The sequence below is a fragment of the Stomoxys calcitrans genome, chromosome 1, assembly GCF_963082655.1.
Source record: "Stomoxys calcitrans chromosome 1, idStoCalc2.1, whole genome shotgun sequence".
Taxonomy (NCBI): domain Eukaryota; kingdom Metazoa; phylum Arthropoda; class Insecta; order Diptera; family Muscidae; genus Stomoxys; species Stomoxys calcitrans.
The window spans coordinates 194,913,115-194,934,606 of record NC_081552.1 but is presented as its reverse complement, the minus strand read 5'-3'; the positions used below and the strand labels follow the sequence as shown (position 1 = coordinate 194,934,606).

The 21,492-nt window shown below is 40.3% G+C and overlaps 1 protein-coding gene across 1 annotated transcript; it reads right to left on the bottom strand.

The window, feature by feature from the left end:
* Window positions 1-3,542: 3,542 nt before the first annotated feature.
* On the bottom strand, window positions 3,543-20,953 carry LOC106086768 (calcium homeostasis endoplasmic reticulum protein). The gene is made up of 13 exons (XM_013251567.2): window positions 20,799-20,953; window positions 20,494-20,664; window positions 20,003-20,415; window positions 12,976-13,138; window positions 12,721-12,793; window positions 11,937-12,011; window positions 9,368-9,444; window positions 9,103-9,301; window positions 8,026-8,997; window positions 7,774-7,941; window positions 4,127-4,384; window positions 3,876-4,047; window positions 3,543-3,811 (listed from the first exon to the last, which is right to left on the bottom strand). Exons 1-13 carry the CDS (start codon window positions 20,821-20,823, stop codon window positions 3,713-3,715), a joined length of 2,865 nt encoding a protein of 954 aa, XP_013107021.1. The 5' UTR covers window positions 20,824-20,953; the 3' UTR covers window positions 3,543-3,712.
* Window positions 20,954-21,492: the final 539 nt, after the last annotated feature.

The following is a 21,492-nucleotide window of genomic DNA, read 5'->3' as shown; positions in this document are numbered from 1 at the left end:
TTTATAAGAAGACTTATTTATAATTTAAAGGAACTAAGAGGTTGGGTTAAAGGACACGCGCTTGAGCTTTAAATTGAATCGGACAGCACTCATTGATTAGTGAGAAGTTTGCCCCAGTTCTTTAATGGAATGTTCATGGGAAAATTTGCATTTTGCACCCAAACAAAAGGTCCAAATTATTAAGTATTTGTAGTAAACTCATGTTTATACCCTCAGCCGAAGGATGGGGTATATTCATTTTGTCATGTCAGACCGGTCCAGATTTGGATATAGCTGCCATGTAGGCCGATCTCTTGATTAAAGGTTTTGGGCCCATAAAAGGCGCTTTTGTTGTCCGATGTCGCCGAAATTTGCGACAGTGAGTTGTGTTATGCCCTTCGACATCTTTCTGCAATATGGCACAGATTGGTCCAGATTTGGATATAGCTGTCTTATAGACCAATCTTTCGATTTAAGATCTTGGGCCCATAAAAGGCGCTTTTGTTGTCCGATTTTGCCGAAATTTAGGATAGTGAGTTGCGTTAGGCTCTTCGACAAATTTCGGTCCAGATTTGGATATAGCTGCCGTATAGATTGATCTCTCGATTTAAGGTTTTGACCCCATAAAAGGAACATTTATAATCCGATTTCGGTGAAATTTGACACATCCGTGTCGTATATGGTTCAGATCGGTCTATATTTGGATATGCCTACCAAAAAGACCAATATTTTGTTCTACAAAATTGAACAATGACTTGTACTTATTAGACCACTCAATGTCCGTGTCGAATTTGGTTCAAATTGGACCATTTTTTGGTATAGCTGCTATGGGGCATAAATTATACATTTTCCACCGGACTCTGACGAAAGGTGGTTTACATATATACCCGAGGTGGTGGTGAGTATCCAAAAATTAAAGTGTCCCAATAAGCAAAATACGAAATATTGCGGTCGGTTAACGATAAGGAATTCAGTTAGATATTTTGGACACCAGTACACATTATTATTAAAATTTATTATAAAAACACAAACTGCACCTTAGTTTATTTCTTCCAATATTCAAATAGGCTTACAAAAAAAATGTTTAGTTGTAATTTCATTAACAGGCCTGTACTGGTTTTCGAAAATGCAAAACGAAAGAATTTCTTTGCCTTGCAAACCTTATAACGTCGATGTTTGAATGGATACTCTTATCAAATCTCTATTTTAAGAGGAAACTCAAGTGATTTCAAATCTTAAAAGAGAAGGACAAAGAAAATACAGGCAAAACTATTTTTTGCGTTTTGAGAATTCGACACACGTAACAGGCTAGAAAATTCCACTCAAAACTGTTCGGGAATTCTTTTTTGTTTTGGGGGAAATTTATTGTTTGGGACAAAGGATTCGAAATTTGTGGACAAAGAACCGAAAAATAGTGGCAACACTACTCTGGTACCTGGTACATTGTGTTCGTCCTTGATCGACACGCACACGCGCCTGAAGACAAATGAGAGATATGGAGATATCGAGTGGAGTTTCAGTGAGTGGCCGGGCGGCACCGGGTTATGCTTAAATACTGAGTACTAATGATGCCCGATATGGCGAGTTTTTGGCGCGGGTCGCCAGGGTCGCTACCTCTATATACGGAAATGTGGCTACAACAACAACAAGAGAGAAAGAGAGAGAAACGAAAGGCCGGAGCAGAAACCAAAATGTCTCACCGTTTAGAGTCCATCCCCTCAGCCACCTCTGGCCCTTACAGAAGTATAAAATGGCAATATCGTGACAGTCTGACAGGGCGTCCGCTTCTGACTCAGGATCACATTTGAGGTCCTAATATTCCCAAAAAACCTCAGCCTGAAAGAAACTGCAACCCTTCAGTAGTCTATGTGACTCTGTTATTCCAAGGAACTCAACAAATACCCTTGCCACGGTCTCTCCATCTAGCTTCGTCCAGTAGTCTATGTGCACCCGTCCAGTAGTATATGTGACTCCCTTATTCCTAGGAACTCAACAAACACCCTTGCCACGGTGTCGCCATCTAGACCCATCCGTGTAAACAGAGGGACCCGAGAAGACCGGAACGACCCCAGCTCAAAGCTCTCCTTCCCGGAAGATAATCTACAGGTCGTCATAAAAGAAGGATCCACCCGGTCGCGTCACTAATGCGACGCAGAACAGACGATTGCCCGAAATCCGAAGAGCGCAATCTTCCTGACTCCCTTGGCCTGAAGGCTTACTTCACTTACAGGTGCAAAGTTCTCAGCATTTAGTGCCACTCTCGGAGCCCCTGCTATCAGCACCGCCAAGGTACCCAGTGCCTTCTCCCATATGCCGCGAAGACTCAGTCCAGGTCCCGATGCCACATCAGGCACCCAAAGGTGAGAATCGCCTGAACCATAGCAGTATAAATCCAGTGGACCGCCTCTGGTCTATGTTCCCAACTTCTGCCTATTGTGCTCTGACTCTTTCCTTAACTAGTTCAACTTCTGGCTAAAAAAATCGCCAGGGATTACGCCTCCCGAGAGAGCGGCAGTTCCACTTCATCCAGGACTGGTCCCCTGAACACGTCCTCCTTTGGGTGAATAACACCAGCTCTGCCTTTCTGGGGTTTATGCTAAGCCCATTGGCCCTTACCCATCTAGGCAGCGCAACCTGAAGGAGATCAGTGATGGTAGAGAAAAAAACGGAAACCAATTATTATGAAGACATCATCAGCAGCATAGGCATTCACCTACACTCTCTAATCTTCGAAGGACCTGAGAATCCCATAATCTCCAACCAAGACCCACAAGAAAAGGAGCAAAACCCCTCCCTGCGGTGTCCCTCTTGTCACAATCTTCCTGAAAGAATCCTCAGCCAGTGAAGCATTGATTATTCTGCCCTTCAGCACAGTATCAATCTAATTAGCAGGATAAGAGTGATTATATTATCCAGAAAAGCATATATGGACCACAAATTCACTTAAAAGCCCTTTCTATATCCAAAAAGGCCAAGGGATTACCAATGAGTGGCTTCAAAGACAATAATTTCTTTCTCAGTAATAACTGTACCCGTGCCAATGACCTAACCAATGATAAGACGAACACATCAAAGATATATTCTATGAAAAAAATAGGACTACTATCCTACTCAGTGCTAGGAGGTCGTATAGCGAAAATAGGAAAGGAGGATATACAAAAAATCCATGAGTACAAGTTTGTGACTGCAACAAAAAAGACAGGTACTATAGCAAAAAGTAATTTCGGCCTTTTGAAAAATATTGTATTTCCTCAAATGCAAATGAGAAAAATAAGCCATTTGAGTCCAGACCGTAGCGAAGGGCTTAGCATGTCCACATATGACGCTGAACGCCCGTGTTCAAATGCCGACTCGGCAATAAAAAAAGAGGTGCCTTGTCATTGAGTTTAAACTTGAATCGGACAGCAATCATTCATATGTGAGCAGTTTTCCCCTGATCCCTTGATGGAATGCTTAAACGCAAACGCAGAAGAACGAACCCACGTTCAAATGACATCGTTCACACAAACCTTCAATATATAAATTATATTTATTGATCTTAACATCAGTTCTGCAAAACAAAACAGCTTTAACATAATATCTAATAATGAAATTATATTGAAAACAAGAAAGCGAACTTGAAATGAAGTTACCATCGAGATGTGCTTAAAAATTCAATGTTTGTTTTTACAAAAAAAGAAAGAAACACGCGTTAACTTAATCACCTAACTTAAAGGTATTATTATAAATGTCTTTAACTTTTCTCGTCACGCGTACGCATGCGAAATACAAAAGCAGCACCTTTATTTTTCCGAAAGTTCTCATAGGGATCATTCATATTGATGCCAACGCCCTGCAATGTGAGACAAAGTCATTTGGATTAACACAGTCAAAACAATTCCTATGAAGCTGCTTACCTTGTACAAATCCTTACGATCTCTTACTTCACCACCTGAAATAGGCTGATCAATGCCCTGATTTTTTGTACCTAAACCGGTACCAGCGCCTGACCAGCCCATTTTCATTAACATTTGATGGCCTTTGTTGGATTCGTCTATGAACTCATTTTGCTTTGCAAAATTATTGCCGCTGAAATCGAACGAACATCAGATTACATCAATCCACATGAGCAATAAATAGCTTTTTGCGAAAAAACAAAAATACTTACAAAAAGCTGGGTGGTGTAATCGAACGTTCTCGTTCACGTTTTGTTGTTCGATCGATTTTATCATTCTCACGATCGCGTTCACGTTCTCGCTCTCTGTCGCGTGGTGGTGAACGTCGTGGTGGAGAGCGACTTCTTCTATTATAGCGATTGCGACCTCTATCACTGCGGTTGGGGGCTGGACGCACTGGCGATCTTGAACGTGATCGAGAACGCGTTCTAGATTTCCGTGGGGATCGTGACCGACTACGGCTTTTAGAGCTAAAAATATAAATACAAAAAAAAAATACAAAACATTTTTCACACATCCATACGTATAAGCTTTAAACTCATGTTGTTGTTGTTGTAGCAGTGTGTTGTACACACTGCTACAACAACTGCTGCTGCTGAGGCGGCAGCCCTTGCTGATGAAGGACTTCATCGGGTCAATCCGGTACGTACAATCGGCTGCCTTGGGATTGAGCTTTAAACTTATGCTGGTGACATGTGACTCCTACTTATTTATTATTCTTTTTATACCCTCCACTATAGGATGGGGGTATAGTAATTTCGTCATTCTGTTTGTAACACCTTGAAATATGCGTTTGAGACCCCATAAAGTGTGTATATATTCTTGATCGTCATGTCATTTTAAGTCGATCTAGCCATGTCCGTCTGTCTGTCGAAAGCACGCTAACGCTAACGCGAAGGAGTAAAGCAAGCCGCTTGAAATTGCACAAATACTTTTTACCGCGCATAGAACTCGACAAATTCGATCAATAGTGGAGGGTATATACGTTTCGGCCCGGCCGAACTTAGCAAGCTCTTACTTGTTATTCTGCTACCGATTGTGTCTAATGGGATACAGCAAGTTTCATAAATTCGATTAGAGTAGGGATATTAATGGCGAAGTCATTACCCTCAGGAGGGTAAGGTTGGGGCAGCCTTCTTTTCGAAGAAGGCCAAGCTCATTTCCTTACGAGGAATAAATTAGTTGGGGCATTTATCTCAAAGAACATGCTAAAGAATGTGATTCTACCTGAAGTCATGTACCTTATAACTGTCGTTATCCTGTCTTTGAACACTCCTACAGTACCCAATGTCTGGATGGTGGGCATAGAGATCCCGCTACTGAAGCCTAGAAAGGACGAAGTCGTACAGACCGATTTTCCTTCTTTCACCAGTAGCCAAAACGCTTAATAGACTACTCCTCCCGAGCCTGGTTGGAAAATTTCCATTCGTCGAGCATCAGCATGGATTTCGTAGACTGCACAGCACAACTACTGCTTTGCATGTTATCACCATACACATTTGCCGTGGCATCAGTCAGCCTAGGCCATGTGATAGGATGGTCCTCGTCATCGAACATCGCCAACACGTCCCTCCAGCCAGGCTTGAAACGCTGGGTCGTTAATTAACTGTGTGATCGCCAATCATTTAGGGATAAGAAGTCGAAGCACCGTAGAGCCACTGTTTAACGTCTACCTATCCTTCATTCCACCCCCTTCCAGACGGCATAGAGATCGTATCATATGCGGACGATTGTACGATCATGACATCAGGCCCCCCACCCATTGTTGACATCTTCGATAGGTTGAACGGTCGGGGGCAATTGACCTGCCTGTGCAGTGTGATTTCGTCAGCTATGTGACACACAGTAGAATAATATTCAGTTCTGTCAAAACGCCGATCTTCAAACTGCGACTGGCTGCCTCCTCAATTCTCAAGTGGACCACCTTCATCAGAAGACAAAGATATCCTACCCGGTTGAAGACATAACTTGACGCTGCTTAAGCAATACCTTCTGGACTGTTATAGCAGGGACCATCCAAATCATCATCTTGTGGATAGATATCCACCACCCAGAAGACTTAAGGTGGATCTACGTGATCTAGAGCGAGAGGTTCAAGCGGGTCTAGACAATATTCATGCAAACACAATACAAAAACAAAACTTGGAGAACTACCACCTCTCATTGCACCTGAAGAAATTGACCTACCACGGCAAACCAGAGTAGTTCTGGCTCAATTACGATCTGCCATATGCAGCTGCCTCAACTCCTACAGAGCAACGATTGATGCCAACGTCCAGTATATGTTACACACATCACCTGTTTAACTGCCCAGCTAGACCCACTCGACTCCCACCTTAGTCATGCAGGATGTGTGTGCCGACCTGGGACTTTACGATACATGTCAAGATAGAATGCAACACACTGCTACAACAACAAAAGAAAAGCAAAAAAGTGATAAGTTCGGCCTGGCCGAGTCTTGGGAACCCACCACCACGGATTCTGTAAAAAAGTTCCTTAAATGAACTTAGTTGGAGGCATATCTGCATTTTACGTACCAAATTTCTGCCAAATCAGGCATAAATTTAGGGGCCGTAGAAGTCTAATCGGGAGATCGATTTGTATGGAAGCTATAGCAGGTTATTGACCGATACAATCCCATGACAGCTGGTTGTACGTACCGGATTGGCCCGATAGTCTTTCATCGGCAAGGGCTGCCGCCTTAGTGTACAACACACTGCTACAATAAATTACCGATTTAGACCGTATTTGGCGCTAAATACTTCGCGCTAGATTTCAGCCAAATCGCATAACAATTGCGGCTTCCAGGGGCTCAAGATATCATATCAGGAGATTGGTTTATATGGGAGCTATATGAAGTTATTGATCGATTTAGACCGCAGACAGTTGTAGAAAGCGATAAAAACTGCGGCTTAAGAAGTAGAGCTGGCAAAATATCGATGGCACTATCGATATTCAATTTTTTGGCTAAATATCGATTGATATTTTTTTGATGGATGCTATCACAAAAGTAAATTTTTTTGCAAAACTAAACAAAAATAGGCAATCCGACACTGAAAGTATCCTTGCGCCTAGGTTACGTTAGGTTAGGCAAGAGTGGCAGTCCTTTATAGACTCACTTAGACAATTTTAAATCCATTGTCATGTCACTGTAGCGACAGACCAAGGCTTCTGTCAGGAATCGAACCCACGACCCGTGCACTGGTAATCCAAGCACGCTACCAACACGGCTACGGAGCGCCTATAGAGGGCGCAATTTTCATCCAATTAGACTGATAATTAGCACAAGGATTTCACTCATGACTTCCAACTGGCCCCAAAAAAAGAAAATAAAATCCTGGCTACTTCCCTGATGGGAGCTATATCCAAATCTGAGCCGATATGGGCCATTTACAATGCCAAATGACCTTCATCAATAAGAAGTCTCTGTGCAAAATGGCAAGACGATCCAGAAGATATATACTTTATGGGGTCTCAGATCAATATTTCGAGATGTTACAAACGGTGTGACAATGTTAGTATATCCCTCGTCCTATGGTGGTGGGTATAAAAATGAAAACTATATCCTACAATCTAGGATAAAATAACTTTCGTCATCTTCTTTGAATGTTTCTCATCTCCCGCTGATGATTTTTCTTGGACGAAAATGAAATCGCGATACGGGATACCAGTCAATTGCTTCTAGCAACAACACACTTTTGCTGACTTTTAAACGTTTTTTGCTATACTATTCTTTGAATGAAAAGCATTAAACAAGGGTCTAAAGCCGGACAATATCCAGCAATAGAATCTCAATCAACAGTTTCTCAAAAAATTTAAAAAAGCATGGTGGTTATTTTTTTTTAAGTTCAAAACTTACCGATAACACCGTTTGTTGGTTTTCTTGGGCTTTGGTTTCTCCAAAACAATCGGACTGGGAGATCGTGATTTTTCTCTAATTCCATTTTTGATATCCTCCTCCTTTTGCTTTCGGGCAGCATTTTTAACTTTATAATATTCATAGAGACCAAGTTTTTCCCAGCCCTCACTGAAATATAGAAAAGAAAAATGGAAAGGTTTGATTAATGTTGCCTCATTGGGAGATGTGAGATGAATGATTGCATGTTCATACTAGTCTCTGGGTCTATCGTGTGTAGGCAATGAGTAGAAGGCAGCCAAAGCATTTGTTAATCGTTCATTTTGGGGTGCTGGTGGTGGCAGACGTATATCGTTTGGATCCAATGGCTTGTAAATATAATCCTCTAGACGTATAAGTGGCACCATAAGACCAGCGGGTAAATCATAATAGGCAGCTGTTGTTTTTTGTTCCTCTTGTGGTTCGTTGCCCAGTGGCTGTAGATTCGGCGATGATTGGTTATCCTCGCTTAACATACTACTGTTATGTGAGGTTTCATTATCAAAAGGCATTGGATGTTGGAGTTGTGTTTGGGGTTGTTGTTGTTGTTGCTGCTGCTGCTGCTGTTGTTGTTGTTGCTGCTGCTGTTGTACCATTTGCAAGGCAGCTGTAACATTTCGCAGATCCACATTTAAATTGGACACATTATTCAAAAGATCACCTGCATTAACATTGGGGGGAGCATTGATGATATTTTGATTTTGTGGAATGTTGTTGCTATTGACTTGAGCAAAAGGCGATGGTTGCATTATTGTTGGAATTTGTTGTGAATTGCCAGAACCTGCCGCGGCCGTTGGTTGATTTAGGAAACCTGGTGGTGGTTTCGATAAGTCCGGAATAAAGAAGTTATTAGCTGCAGATGGTGCATTCGCAAAGCATTGGTTATTGATCGCATTCGAATGATTTTGTGCATTGGCAAAGGAATCAGAGGATTCATTCATATTAGGCATTGCTATTTTTTGCCCCATTAAGGAAGGTATGGCTGATTGTTGCTGCGGTGGTGGCTGCTGCTGTTGTTGCTGCGGAGGTGGTTGTTGTTGTTGCTGCTGAGTATTTGAAACTGGCATTAGGCCAGAATTAGGCAACACAGTTGCCAGCATTTGTTGCTCTATTTGCTGTTTCTGTTGCTCCAGCTGTGTTATTTGTTGGGCAGCATGCTGTATGAAAATCTGATGTTGCTTTTTATAGCTACAAACAAAAAATGATACGGAACAATCATTAGTTGCTATGAACACCGACTAAAACGAATTAAAATGCCCCCGTTTAGGAGTCATCTCATAATTTAAAGCATACTTATCCATTTGTGTTTTAATGGCCTGTGTAAACTTGGATGTAGTTTCATGATGTAGATTTTGCAAATTTGTTTTATACTCTTGCATAGAGGAATCCGGCGATTGCAGTTTTGATATAACGCATGCATCAAAGAATTTTGCCTTTGATTCCCACAGCGACAAGAGTTTGGTCAGTTTTGCCCGCTGGTCCGTAGTGGCAACTACAATGGCAAATATAAAAATAGTTTTTTTAGGCGGTTAGGTGATAGCAGTGTACTAAAACTTACTTAAATCGGCGCTGCAAAACATTGGTATGACAACATTCTCTAGGCTATTCTTCAGATCATTGGCATTTTTCCGAACACTGCAAAATAGAGAGGTGTTACTTTTGATACGCTCTCCTCTTTTAATTGTGATACTAAGTAAAGATGAGTGAGTGCCATCGACAATGGTCTACTCTATACTCAAAGTTGGCCAAGTTCACGTTAACCACTTGAATAGATTTGTTCTAAAAGCTAGTACAGTTTTTTTCAAAGCTACAATAAAATTTGAAAGTCCCCAGGGAACTTCTCTTATAACAAAAAGTGCTGCCTGATTGAATTTTAGCTCAGTTAAAAACAGCATGTGTATGACATGTGGGAAAGATGGTAAGAGGCTAGTTCAATGCATGGCTTTCTCGGCTTACAGACTCTAGCACTTAGGTGCTGATACGACAACACACTTGAACCAACTTAGGGTAACTTAGAGTGGAAAACAATTAAGGTTATGGTGAGCAGCACGGAATTACTGACATAGATTTCTTGGGATTTTTTCGGATTCAGAGCGCCTAACAAGTCGATTACTGGCTTTTAGTATGTCTAATAGGTAGCGATCCCCGTCAAGCTCCGTAGGTGAGCAAGTTTGTTCCGGTATTGTTCCCATTGCTTATTTAAAGGCGCCAATAACTCGGCTTGCCATGTCGAGTATCACAGACACTTTGTAATTAAGGAAGAGCCAGTGCCGCTCGTCCTCTCTATTCCGTATGGATCATTCTCATATCCGCAACTTGTGGACGCGCCCCGTATCTCACTGCTAAGCTTCTTTGTGATGAGGAAGAATACCACACAGATTGGAGCTCAATGTTTCAACACAACAATTTCACAAATTAGCCCATGAACATTCGACTAAGAACAGGGGCAAAATTCTCAATTGTCAATATCAATAAGTACTGTCCGATTCAAGTTTAAGCTCAATGATAAGGGACCTCTTTTTTTATTGCCGAGTTCGAACGACACCTTTTGTGGAGAAGTTTTAACATAGCATAATACCTCACAAATTTCGTCAGCATTAAGAGGGGATAAACACCGCAGAAATTTTTTTCTGACATTATCGCCAGGATTCGAATCCAGGCGTTCAGCGTCAAAGGCGGACATGCTAATCTCTGCGCTACGGCAGCCTGGGGTGGTAGGGTGCAAGACAGCAGAATGAAAAGCTTAGAGAAGAAAAACCAACAACGCACATGACAAACAATGGAAGCCAGTCTGAGAGGATAAGGGCTCTTCTCTGGTCCGGTCAAGTGCGTGGAGAGAATCAACGCAAGAACAGAGGTATTCAGCCATAAACCCGTGATTTTTCTTCCCAATTGCTGAGCAGTAATACAAAAAGTGTGTTTCCCTGCAAGGAATAACTATGAGCATCACACAGGCTGGAACTTTGAGCTCCAACAATCTGTGTGGTGTTCTTCCTTATCACAAAGAAGCTTAGCAGGGGGATATGGGACGCGTCCACGGGTTGCGGATATGGGAATGATCCATATGGAATAGCTTCAACTGCAGTCGCGGACAATCAGCGGTATGGAGTGAGTGGCCTAGCGGCACTGGCTCTTCCTTAAATACTGAGTGTCTGTGATACTCGACATGGCAAGCCGAGTTATTGGCGCCTTTAAATAAGCAATGGGAACAATACCGGAACAAACTTGCTCACTTACGGAGCTTGACGGGGATCGCTACCTATTAGACATACTGAAAGCCAGTAATCGGCTTGTTATGCGCTCTAAATCCGAAAAAAACCCCAAGAAATCTATATAAGGAATTTCGTGCTGCTCACCATAACCTTAATTGTTTATCGTTCTAAGTTCCCTAAGTTGGTAAGTCTGTAAGCTACGAAAGACAGGCATTGAACTTGGAAATGTTCCCAACTCTCACCCTCTTCCCCATATGTCATGGTTAGGTTAGTTTAAAGTGGCAGTCTGCCATCAGACTCACTTAGACGTTTTCGTCCATTGTGATACCACAGGAACAGAAGAAGGAAGATGCGAATGAGAAACTAAAGTGAAACTCCTTCTGGCTGCTAGTGCGGGACACACATACAGAATGGGTCTCTATAGTCTCTTCTTCTTCGATGTCCTCACAGCTTCTGCAAAAGTCGTTGCTGGCAACCTTCAGTCTGTCAGCACGTTTTCCGATTAGACAGTGATCTGTCATGACGGACACAATGACTGAGACGTCTGTTTTTGCCAGTGACAGCAAAGCAGTAGACCTCTTGAAGTCTAGATTAGGCCACATAGTTTTGGAATGCTCACAGCCCCCTCTTTGAGTTTGAGAGGTAAATACGAATATAAACTATTTTCAAACCTGGACCAAGTTTAAATTTTCCATCATTGAGCTATAATTGTTTTGAGCAGCCCTATTTTAGCTTAAACTTTTAACGAGAAACATAATTTAAGATGTGCTGTTGCATGAACTTGTGATCATTTTCAATCCTCATAGCAAGTTTCTAAATTTTAATTGTAAAAATTGATTTTTTTTTCAATATTTTTTTTTTTATAATTAAATCGCTTTAACTTTGTTGTATAGGAAAAAAGACATAAATACTTACCAATGATGTAGTATATCATTAATTAAATATATAAGATGTAATTTTTGCTGAAATGTTGAACCATCTGCCAAGGCCCTAAAAATAAATTAACAAAGGATATTTTGTTGTTGTTTTTCTACGCTCGTACGCTTGCAGAGTTGTAGAAGTTGTTAAAAGTAAAAGGAGAAAAAAAAACAAATGAAATACTACTGCTGTCTGTCTGTCTGTGGGGCGGTCAGTTCGTCCTGTTTGTTGTTTGTTGTTGTTGTTGTTGTTGTAGCAGTGTATTGTACACTGAGGCGGCAGCCCTTGCCGATGAAGTACTCCATCGGGTCAATCCGGTACGTACAACCGGCTGCCATGTTTGTTGTTTGTAACAGTCTTGAGCGGTCCTTTTGTCGGTATGAAGTCCAAAGCTGTATGTCAGTCAATCGGTCACTTTAAAAATAAGCACTCTACAACTCATCATGACCCATTGTGTGGTGGCTAGGCAGGAAAGCAACTTCTAATCGACCAAAATCGAAATGCCAGTGACCAGAAGCAGAACTCCTCCATACGCATCGAACGAACGAACGAACATAGATAGCAGTTGGGTGTTATCAAAAGTCAAATTTGTAAACATTCTCTCGGTGTAGGTGTCATTGTATCATATAAATATTAAAATATTAAAATTGTTATGCAACAGTAGTATTGTAGTGGCAGTAGTTGTAGGCGTACAAGTATGTATACATTTGTATATAAAAATATATGTGGTAGATACAATCAAACATTAGTTTCAAATTAAACTTATAAATAACACGCATACTTCTTTAAAAGATATTGTAAAACGACATTGTTTTTAGCGCTGTCGGATGAATGCTGTAATATCCAGTTTTTGCCTAAAATTGCAACATTTAAAAATATTACTTTATTTGCTAACCAACAGAAAATAATGAAGTATATATGTTTTTTTAATAATAATATTTAAGGAAAAGGAAAGTTTTTTTTTGTGGTAACTACAAGAAATGAGTTTCTTTTTTTTGGAAAGTAAGACACTTTAAATCGATTTGGTTATATTTACCTTGGGAAATACTATCCTTGGTGCATGCATCAATTATAGGCTGCAATATGCCATCGAATTCTTTAAGGGAGATATTTTGTTCCTCCGCCTGTTTTTCCAATTGGTTATTTTGTGCCTCCTCTATAGCCTCTTCAATATGTTTCTTCTGCTGGTTCACCAGTGCCTAAACATGTCCCATTGTGGATCGGTGGTTTCAATAGATATTTTTGGATTTGTTTTTTTTTTTTGAGAATTCAGTTTCAGATTTGAGGAGTTTGCAAAACATTTTTTATACATTTTGCACAGAAACATATTTTGGATTTTGGCAAATTCATTTTTACAAATTTGTGTGTTTTTTGTAGCGGATATTTTTTTGTTTTTTTAGTTTGGGGTTTTATGGAGTTTTTTGTTTATATAAAAAATATACAAGTAAAGTAAAATTTTATATGTAGATTTCACAATTAAAAACAATATAATGTCTAAAGATGTTAGAAAAATTATAAAAAAAATATTCTCTACATTCATATTCTAAATAAATTTTTTTAATAAAAAAATTGCTTCCCAATATGACATAATTTGCGAACTCTAACGCTGTGGATTCCAATTGCCCAGAGAACATAAACGAAAAAGTCCAACGCTGATATTTCAATAGTAGTTGGAATGTAATTCAAAGTAACCAATTAAAGAGTGGAAACAATACTTTTTTAAACATCTATGGAACAACTCCATGGCAAAACTGAATTTTGTATAAACTCCACAGTGTCAAAAATCAATCAAGTTGTCAAGCCACCAAATATTTTCTGAGCACATTAATTTTTATTACTCGTCGATCTCAATGCATACTTTCTTTCATTCTGTTATCGAAAGATAACGAAAACTTTGTTAACAAAGTTTTAGAACCCCGTAGGAGGCGTAATATAATGCTGTACTTTGCGCACAAAAAGCGCGGTATATACAGGAAAAGGTTAAGTGTTTTGGGAACTTCCATCTCTGCTATGAACACATGTTAAATTTTGTTTCGATCTGGCAACTCCTTTATATAGAGACACACCTGCGACTTTTTTTACAATGGAAGAATTAGAAATGTGTGGCGTCATTAAATCTATTACATAAAAATGAAATTGTTGCGCTTTGTTTGTTTATTTGTTTTTTGATATCCGAAGGGGAGGCGTACTCTCCCCCATGCCCCAATTTTCAAAAACGCCAGATCTCGGAGATTCGTGCACCGATTTAAGCGAAATTTTGTTTGCCACCTTAAAGTACCCCAAAAACACAAAATTGGTAAACAATTTTGGGGTCAAATAAACTGGGGGGACGCCCCATCCCAAAACCCACCCGAACGGACATGTGCACCGATTGGTACAATATGGTTATCAAATGAAAGGTATTTAAGAGTAGATTACGAATTTGGTATACAATTTTTACTCTGAAGTTTCGGGAGGTCCCCACCCCCAAAAAAAGCTCCAAGAGGACACTTTCACCGCTCTGGGCAATATGGGTATCAAATGAAAGGTATTTGAGAGTAGAGTACGAACTTGGCATTAAAATATTATCCTAAGTGTCGGGGGCCCTCCACCCCCAAAAACACCACCCAACAGGACACTTTTACCGCTTTGAGTAATATGGGTATCAAAAAAAGGTAGTTGAAAGTAGAATACAAATCTTAGACAAAAAAATTATTTTTTGGTGTCTGAGGACCCTCCCCACCACCCAAAACTCCCTAGCAGGACAAATTTACCGATCGGTAAAATAAGTATATCAAATGAAAGCTATTGAAAGGTAGAGTCCAATGCTGATATAAAAATGTATTCCTTGGTGTCTGAGGCGCCTCCCCACCACCAAAACCCCTCAACAGGACATGTTTACCGATTGGGACAATATGGGTATCAAATGAAAAATATTTGGGAAACTGAGTACACATCTGTTATAAGAATTTGGTCCAAGGTGTCTAGGGGAACTCCCCTAGGGCATGCGGGGAAGATGATCCTTTGTAATTGCCCAGCTTTCGCGTCTAACAGATACCGGCACTTAGGTGGAGACACAATACCACACATGAACCAACTTAGGGGAGTGGTATTGAAAACAATTAAGGATTTTGTAAGTGGACACGGTATTCCTAACTAACAATTTTCTTTTTAAAGGTTACTTTATAGTTTTTAAGGCGCACAACAAGCCGATTACTTAGGCTTAGTTGTATATCCATAGTGGCATGGGACAGATTAATATCTGCAACCTCTTTTCAGCCTAACCTAACATCGAAAAGTTGACCTTTCAGTGCACATGAATGGAAGGGAGGCTTATGCAATCAACCATTTAATATTTCGTTGACATGGGAATTAAAAGATAATGAGACACTTGCTTAGTACAACCCATTGGATAATTTTAGGAGAAGATCTATTTTCTGGGTAGCTAAAGTACATAACTGAAGGTTTTCTCCAAGTAAAAGGGAAGATAGGACCTCAGTTGTTTAAACCACATACTTGCATGTGGAGTTAGACCCGTCACGGGATAGCTGTGAGCATCACACAGGCTGGAAAATGGAGGTCCGATCTGTGTGGTTTTTATTGCTGTCACGAGAAACTGCAACGGCAGTCGCGCACAATCAGCGGCATAGAGCGAAGTGTCATCAGGGAGAGGCGGGACGGCACCGGCTCTTGCACAAATACTCAGTGCCTATGATGCTCGATATGACAAGACGGGTTATTGGCGCCTTTAAATAACCAATGGTCAGCTTGTTCCCGCGGCGATAGGTCCTTTGGATCGAAACGAGTTTGCTCACGTACAGGAGCGTGACGAGGAACGCCACCTCCAAATGAACAACATATAACAATAACATGCAAAGCTGTCTTTGAGGTACATGGTAGTTGCGGTGCATATACCCGATCGCTAGGGAATGTTGTACCTTAGTCACTTTTGACGGTGTGGTAGTTAGTGTGATGCGAATAAATGCGCTGAGGGTTTCAACCGCTAATTTATTTAGCATCCCTAGATTGACAGAGCAAGCTATTTTGAGGAAATCGCTAAATTTTTCCTCCATCTGAGACTAAAATGTTGAGCTACAAAATCCAAATTCCTTTAAGTGAACCTGAACGATGATTTTTCCAATATTTGGTTAGCTTTATCTATCCTTTAGTACAACCCCTCCAGACGGCATTAAAATTCTATAAAATTACGAATTTGAGCAAGTCGAGACACTCAGAATACTAATGGTTAAAAAATCAGACTAAAAACTAGAGGTACATACTCCTACAGAGATTGAGATAAAAATCTGGTACCAGACGAGAAGAACATCAAGAACATCTGGTATCGGACGAGAAAAGCCTCAAGATATCTATCTGTAGCCTCAACTTCCTGCTTAAGAAGGCTATTCACACGCCTACTACTAAATAAGCCTACTAATAAATAAGCAAAACATTTTACTTGCAATTACGTTTGATCAACCCAAAATGTCGATCCAAGATTGACAAGGATGTACCCAAACTGACTTTGAAAGAGGGGCCGAGATATATGAAATGTCGATAATTTTGCATTGGAGCGATTTCAAATCAGTTTTTAGGTCCAAAGGAGAATATATTCAATAGATACTATTTTGGATTAAGTAACATATTCAGGAGTAAAGCTATCAATATAATCGGAAGCATGGTTGGTTACACAACAGGTAGTTCTTGGTGTATTCGAGAGCAAAATACTTCTAGAAAAAAATACGAAGCAATCCCCCAGTTCTTGTGAAGGAAGACATCGCTAAGAAAATGCTCACAAGATTGAAACGGATGAAGATATAAATTTTGTTCAGCCTTGCAATCAAAGATTTTGAAAAGGTCCCTTAAGTAAATATAATGGACATGGGTCGAACTGACAGTGGGCTGATTAACTGAATATATCAAAAGCTATAGAAAATATTAAAATTTGTGAGAGAACATGACACAGAAACTTATACTTTATTTTCTCAATGAAACATGTTGGTGTAGAACAACAGACAGTTAACGGAATGGTACGTTTGAGAACTCAAAATACCAAATTACTGATTTGGTTTTTGAAAAATTTTAAGAAAATTAGACGGTTTGTCTACAATTTTTATTTTAGGATTTCAACCAACTCAAAACAAAATGAAAATGGGGAAACCTCTTTCCGCTGTTTCTTAACTGGGTGGTATGAGGAAGCAATTCACAAACTCTAGTGTTATGTGCTGGAATTGCGTGTTAAGGGATTTGCAATGTACCATGAAAATACACGCACTGCTTGATCAAAGCAGAGGTGCCAATATTGTTACAAAATGAAGGATTAAAAAGAAACACCCTTGTCGATAGCAAACCTTAGAACACTAACATAAAGAATTGAATAGCATATGTGAATTAGAGATTAATGTGGCCACATTAAATCTTGAATGGCCATTTATATTAAATTATTTTTTTTTAGGAAATTTTCTGCCCCGCCCATAATATTAAAATCGTTCTGGGAGATTTTAATGCAAAGATAGGGAAGGAAGACATTTTTGGTCCTACAGTCAGAAAGTTTAGCCTCCAAGAGATAACGTCCAGTAATGGGTTGAGGCTTATAGATTTCGCCGTGGCAAAAAACATGGTAGTTAGTAGCACCAGATTTCAACATAAAAATATCCACAAAGCCACATGGCTGTCACCAATCAAAACACTAGGAATCAAATTGATCACGTTGTGATAGATGGAAGGCATTCATCCAGCGTGTTAAATGTACGATCTACCCGTGGAGCGAATATAGATTCGGATCACTACCTTGTTGCAGCAAAGGTTGGCACCCGTTTGAACATGGCGAGGAAAGTACGATCTGACACTGCACGGAAGCTAGACATTGAAACGCTGCAAACATAACAGATGGCAGCGGCATACACCACTCGACTGACCCAACTGCTTGATGAAAGCACTCCTTGTTCCGATGATATGACGCAGTGGCAAACTATGGCCCACTCCATGGAAAATGCCGCGAAAGCCTCCTCCAAGAAACCCATGGTATGACCAAGAGTGTCGAGATGCTACTGAAGCCAAGAATGCGGCATATAGAGCAACCCTGCAATCAGTAGCAACGCGCCAGATGAAGGAGAGGTATCGGGAAAAAAGGACAGAGGAGAAACGTCTATTCCGCAGAAAGAAAAAGGAAATGGAAAGACTTGAGTGTGAGCGAATTGAAATGTACAGGAGTCAGAATGAAGTCCGGAAATTTTACCAAAGAATTAAACATCAAACCGATGGCTTTGGTGCAGGCACATCCTCCTGCAGAGACAAAGAAGGAAATCTGGTAACTGACACAGATAACATGCTGAGGATATGGAAAGAACATTTTTTCAAACTGCTAGTGTCCGACGTTGGCGGCGAAGAGGATACCGCAGAACCAATCAATGATGATGGTATAGAATGTTTACCTCATAGTTAGAATGAGGTCCAGGTAGCAGTAAAGAACAAGGCAACAGGTTACCCGCTGAAATATTTGAGATCGTAGGCAACACCCTGAATAGGCGTATACATCAGCATATCTGCGCAATCCGGCTAGAAGAACGCATACCCGATTATAGGAACCTCAGCATATTATGTCCCGTACAAAAGAAAGGAGACAAGACGAAATGTGCCAATTACAGAGAAATTAGTCTCCTTCTCCACGCATACAAGATACTCTCGAGCGTACTGTGTGAAAGAATAAAACCTAAAGTCAATGAGATAATTGAGCCCTATCAATACGACTTTAGACCTGGTAAATGCACCCTGGAGCACATATTCACACTGCGCCAAATCCTAGAAAGGATCTGAGAAGGACAAATCAACACCTACCATCTCTTCTTTGACTACAAAACCTCTTTCGATACTCCTTTACTTACGTTCAAAGGTATTTCAAGCCATGTCTGAGTTTGGTACTCCTGTTCTGCCAGGATGACACTTGCTAATACGCGTTCCTCAGTAAGAATAGGAAAGAATCTCTCCGAGCCATTTAATACCAAACGAGGTTTCAGACAAGGAGACAGCCTATCGTGTGATATCTTTAATATTCTGCTGGAGAAGATTGCACGAGATGCAGATGTGAAAAGATATGACACACTAATCACAAGAAAACACATGCTACGCGCCAATGCCGACGACATCGACATCATAGGTCTGTCACCGGAAGTAGTAATTGCTGCCTTTGAGAGAATCGAAAGTCAGTAAAAATGGGTCTGGAAGTAAATGGGTCTCAAAGCTGTGGTTCCCAACTTTCTCCATTTTCTTTATCTGCTAGGTTGTACAAGGTGTTTTGGTTCAACTCCCAAAACACCTTGTACAACCGAGCAGATAAAGAAAATGGAGAAAGTTTGGAACCACAACTTTGAGATAGTCAGTGACTTTATCTACCTCGACACCGCCGTAACCGAAACGAATGACACCAGTTTTGAGATAAAGCATAGAATAATACTGGCAAATAGATGTTACTTTGGACTAAGTACGCAGTTTAAAAACAGGGCCACCTCTCGACGGACGAAGACTACACTTTACAAGACACTGATACTACCCGTGGTGTTATATGGTTCTGAAGCATGGGTACTTGTGAAAGCAGATGAGGCTGTGCTTGGAGTATTTGAGAGAAAGATTCTTCGTAAAATATATATGGATCAGTTTGCGTTAATGGAGACTATGAGCGACGTATAAACAACGAGCTGCATGACGACGATAGCATAGTTACACGCATCAAAATACAACGACTGCGTTGGCTAGGTCAAGTTGTCAGAATGGATGAATAAGCTCCAGCAAAGAAGTCTTTTGAAGGCAAACACGGTGATACACGCAAACCGGGAAGACCAAAAGCCCGATGGAAAGATCAAGTGGTGGGAGACACCTCAAAACTTGGTGTCAGAGATTTTAGAATGAGCGGATTAGATCGAGGCTCTTGGAACGCTATTCTACGTTCGGCTAGTGGAACAAATGCTCTGTCATAGCCAGTTAAAGTAAAGTGTACCTATCTCAACTTAAAGTAAAGTTAAATCTGACATTTCTTCATATGTATCTGTACATAATATTTGGGGAGCATAAGACAAAAATAAAATATTTACCGTGTGTTGGGCAGTTAAGTTTGATTCCGATTGCCGTATTTGCTCTCGCAATGAGTTCTGTTGCATATTGATTGATTCAATTTGTGCCGTTAATGTCATGGTCAGCGATTGTTGGTTTCCGCCACCATTTGCAGCGGATGCCTGAGGCTGCGGTCGTTGTTGCTGCTGCAACATCGCAGCATTGTGTTGTGCAGGCGGGCCACTGTTCCACAGCTGATGATTGGGCGGCGGTTGATTTATGCTAAAGTTATTTCCATCATTCATTTGATTGCTGCCTTGATGATGTAACAAATTTGGTGGAGGTCCTTGTGTGAAATGTGGTGTTTGTTGTTGTTGTGTTTGAAATTGTTGCATTTGCTGCTGTGGATGCATCATACCGGCCGCATTAGGACCCTGTCCTTGTTGTTTCAAAACTAAAGATTGAAAAAAAAAAAGAATTAGACCTTTGTTGCTACATACGGTAGGTAGGTACTCTTCTATGTGTGGCTTACAAACTTGCTCTGCCTGAACCCTATATTGATAGTAAGCCGCAAACTCTCCTCCGTATAGAAACTCAAATTTGGGATTATTTTGTTGCTTTTGCTTAGTTATCATTTCGAATTCCGGACCATTTCTAGCGACAAATTCTGCCAGTTTATCTATAATATTCCGAAGGCTGGCATCTGAAAAAGGATTTTTTTTATTAGATTATCATAATTTCGCAAATATACTACTGGGAGAAAACGATGCGTTTTTCTCTATGCAAACCATTTTTCATCGATACACTTTTTTTTGGCTTTAAACTAATTAAATATACCTCTGGGTGGTGGAGGGCCTTCCATTTTAATTTATCTTAACGTTGCTCTAATTTCTTTGCTATAAAATTGATAAAATCTATCTTTTCTTTTTATAAAATACTAAATCTAACATGACACAAATCTTCTGTAGCTGTCAAAAGAAAAGTTGGTTAGTTTTTTTCAGGACGCCATTTTTACCCTTTGACGTTTAAAGTAATCGGTGTCGGCTACCTTTCGAATAAACACAGGGTTAGCAAGTTGTCTGATATTTTAAAATACATATCAGGCTGTGTGTCGAATGGTAGCAAAGTTGTAGGGAAAGTAAAAATATGACGTTAAGTGTGGTGAATAATTTTTGGTTAGCCCAGGGGCTTGCATGACATAATTATCAGTTAGTGTACCGTAAACAGCTGAGTACAATTTTTGTGTGTGTATTGTAGATAAGAACCATAGCACACAACCAACGAAAAATGGTGCGTGTTGCACTATTCACTGATTTTGACAGATAGTGCACTCAATATTTTGTTGTTAGGCAACTGCCACTACCTGTAAATGAATATATCTTGGGGCTGGTAAGATTTTTGACAGCACAGCAAATTTTAATGTTTCATTGAGCAAAGTCCCATGTCAGTTATAAAGTCCGTTCGCATACTTTTCCAGCAAAAATTTGGAGGAGAGTAAGAACCATTTTACTCTCTTTAAAAAATTTGCAAG

Excerpts from the sequence above, each read along its gene's own strand:
- LOC106086768 (XM_013251567.2), bottom strand. The coding sequence starts at position 20,823 with ATGGAAGGCCCTCCACCACCCAGAG. Across the intron at positions 20,665-20,798 it reads AGGCCCTCCACCACCCAGAG|ATGCCAGCCTTCGGAATATT; the intron begins GTATATTTAATT and ends ATCCTTTTTCAG. Across the intron at positions 20,416-20,493 it reads GGTTCAGGCAGAGCAAGTTT|TTTTGAAACAACAAGGACAG; the intron begins GTAAGCCACACA and ends TTCAATCTTTAG.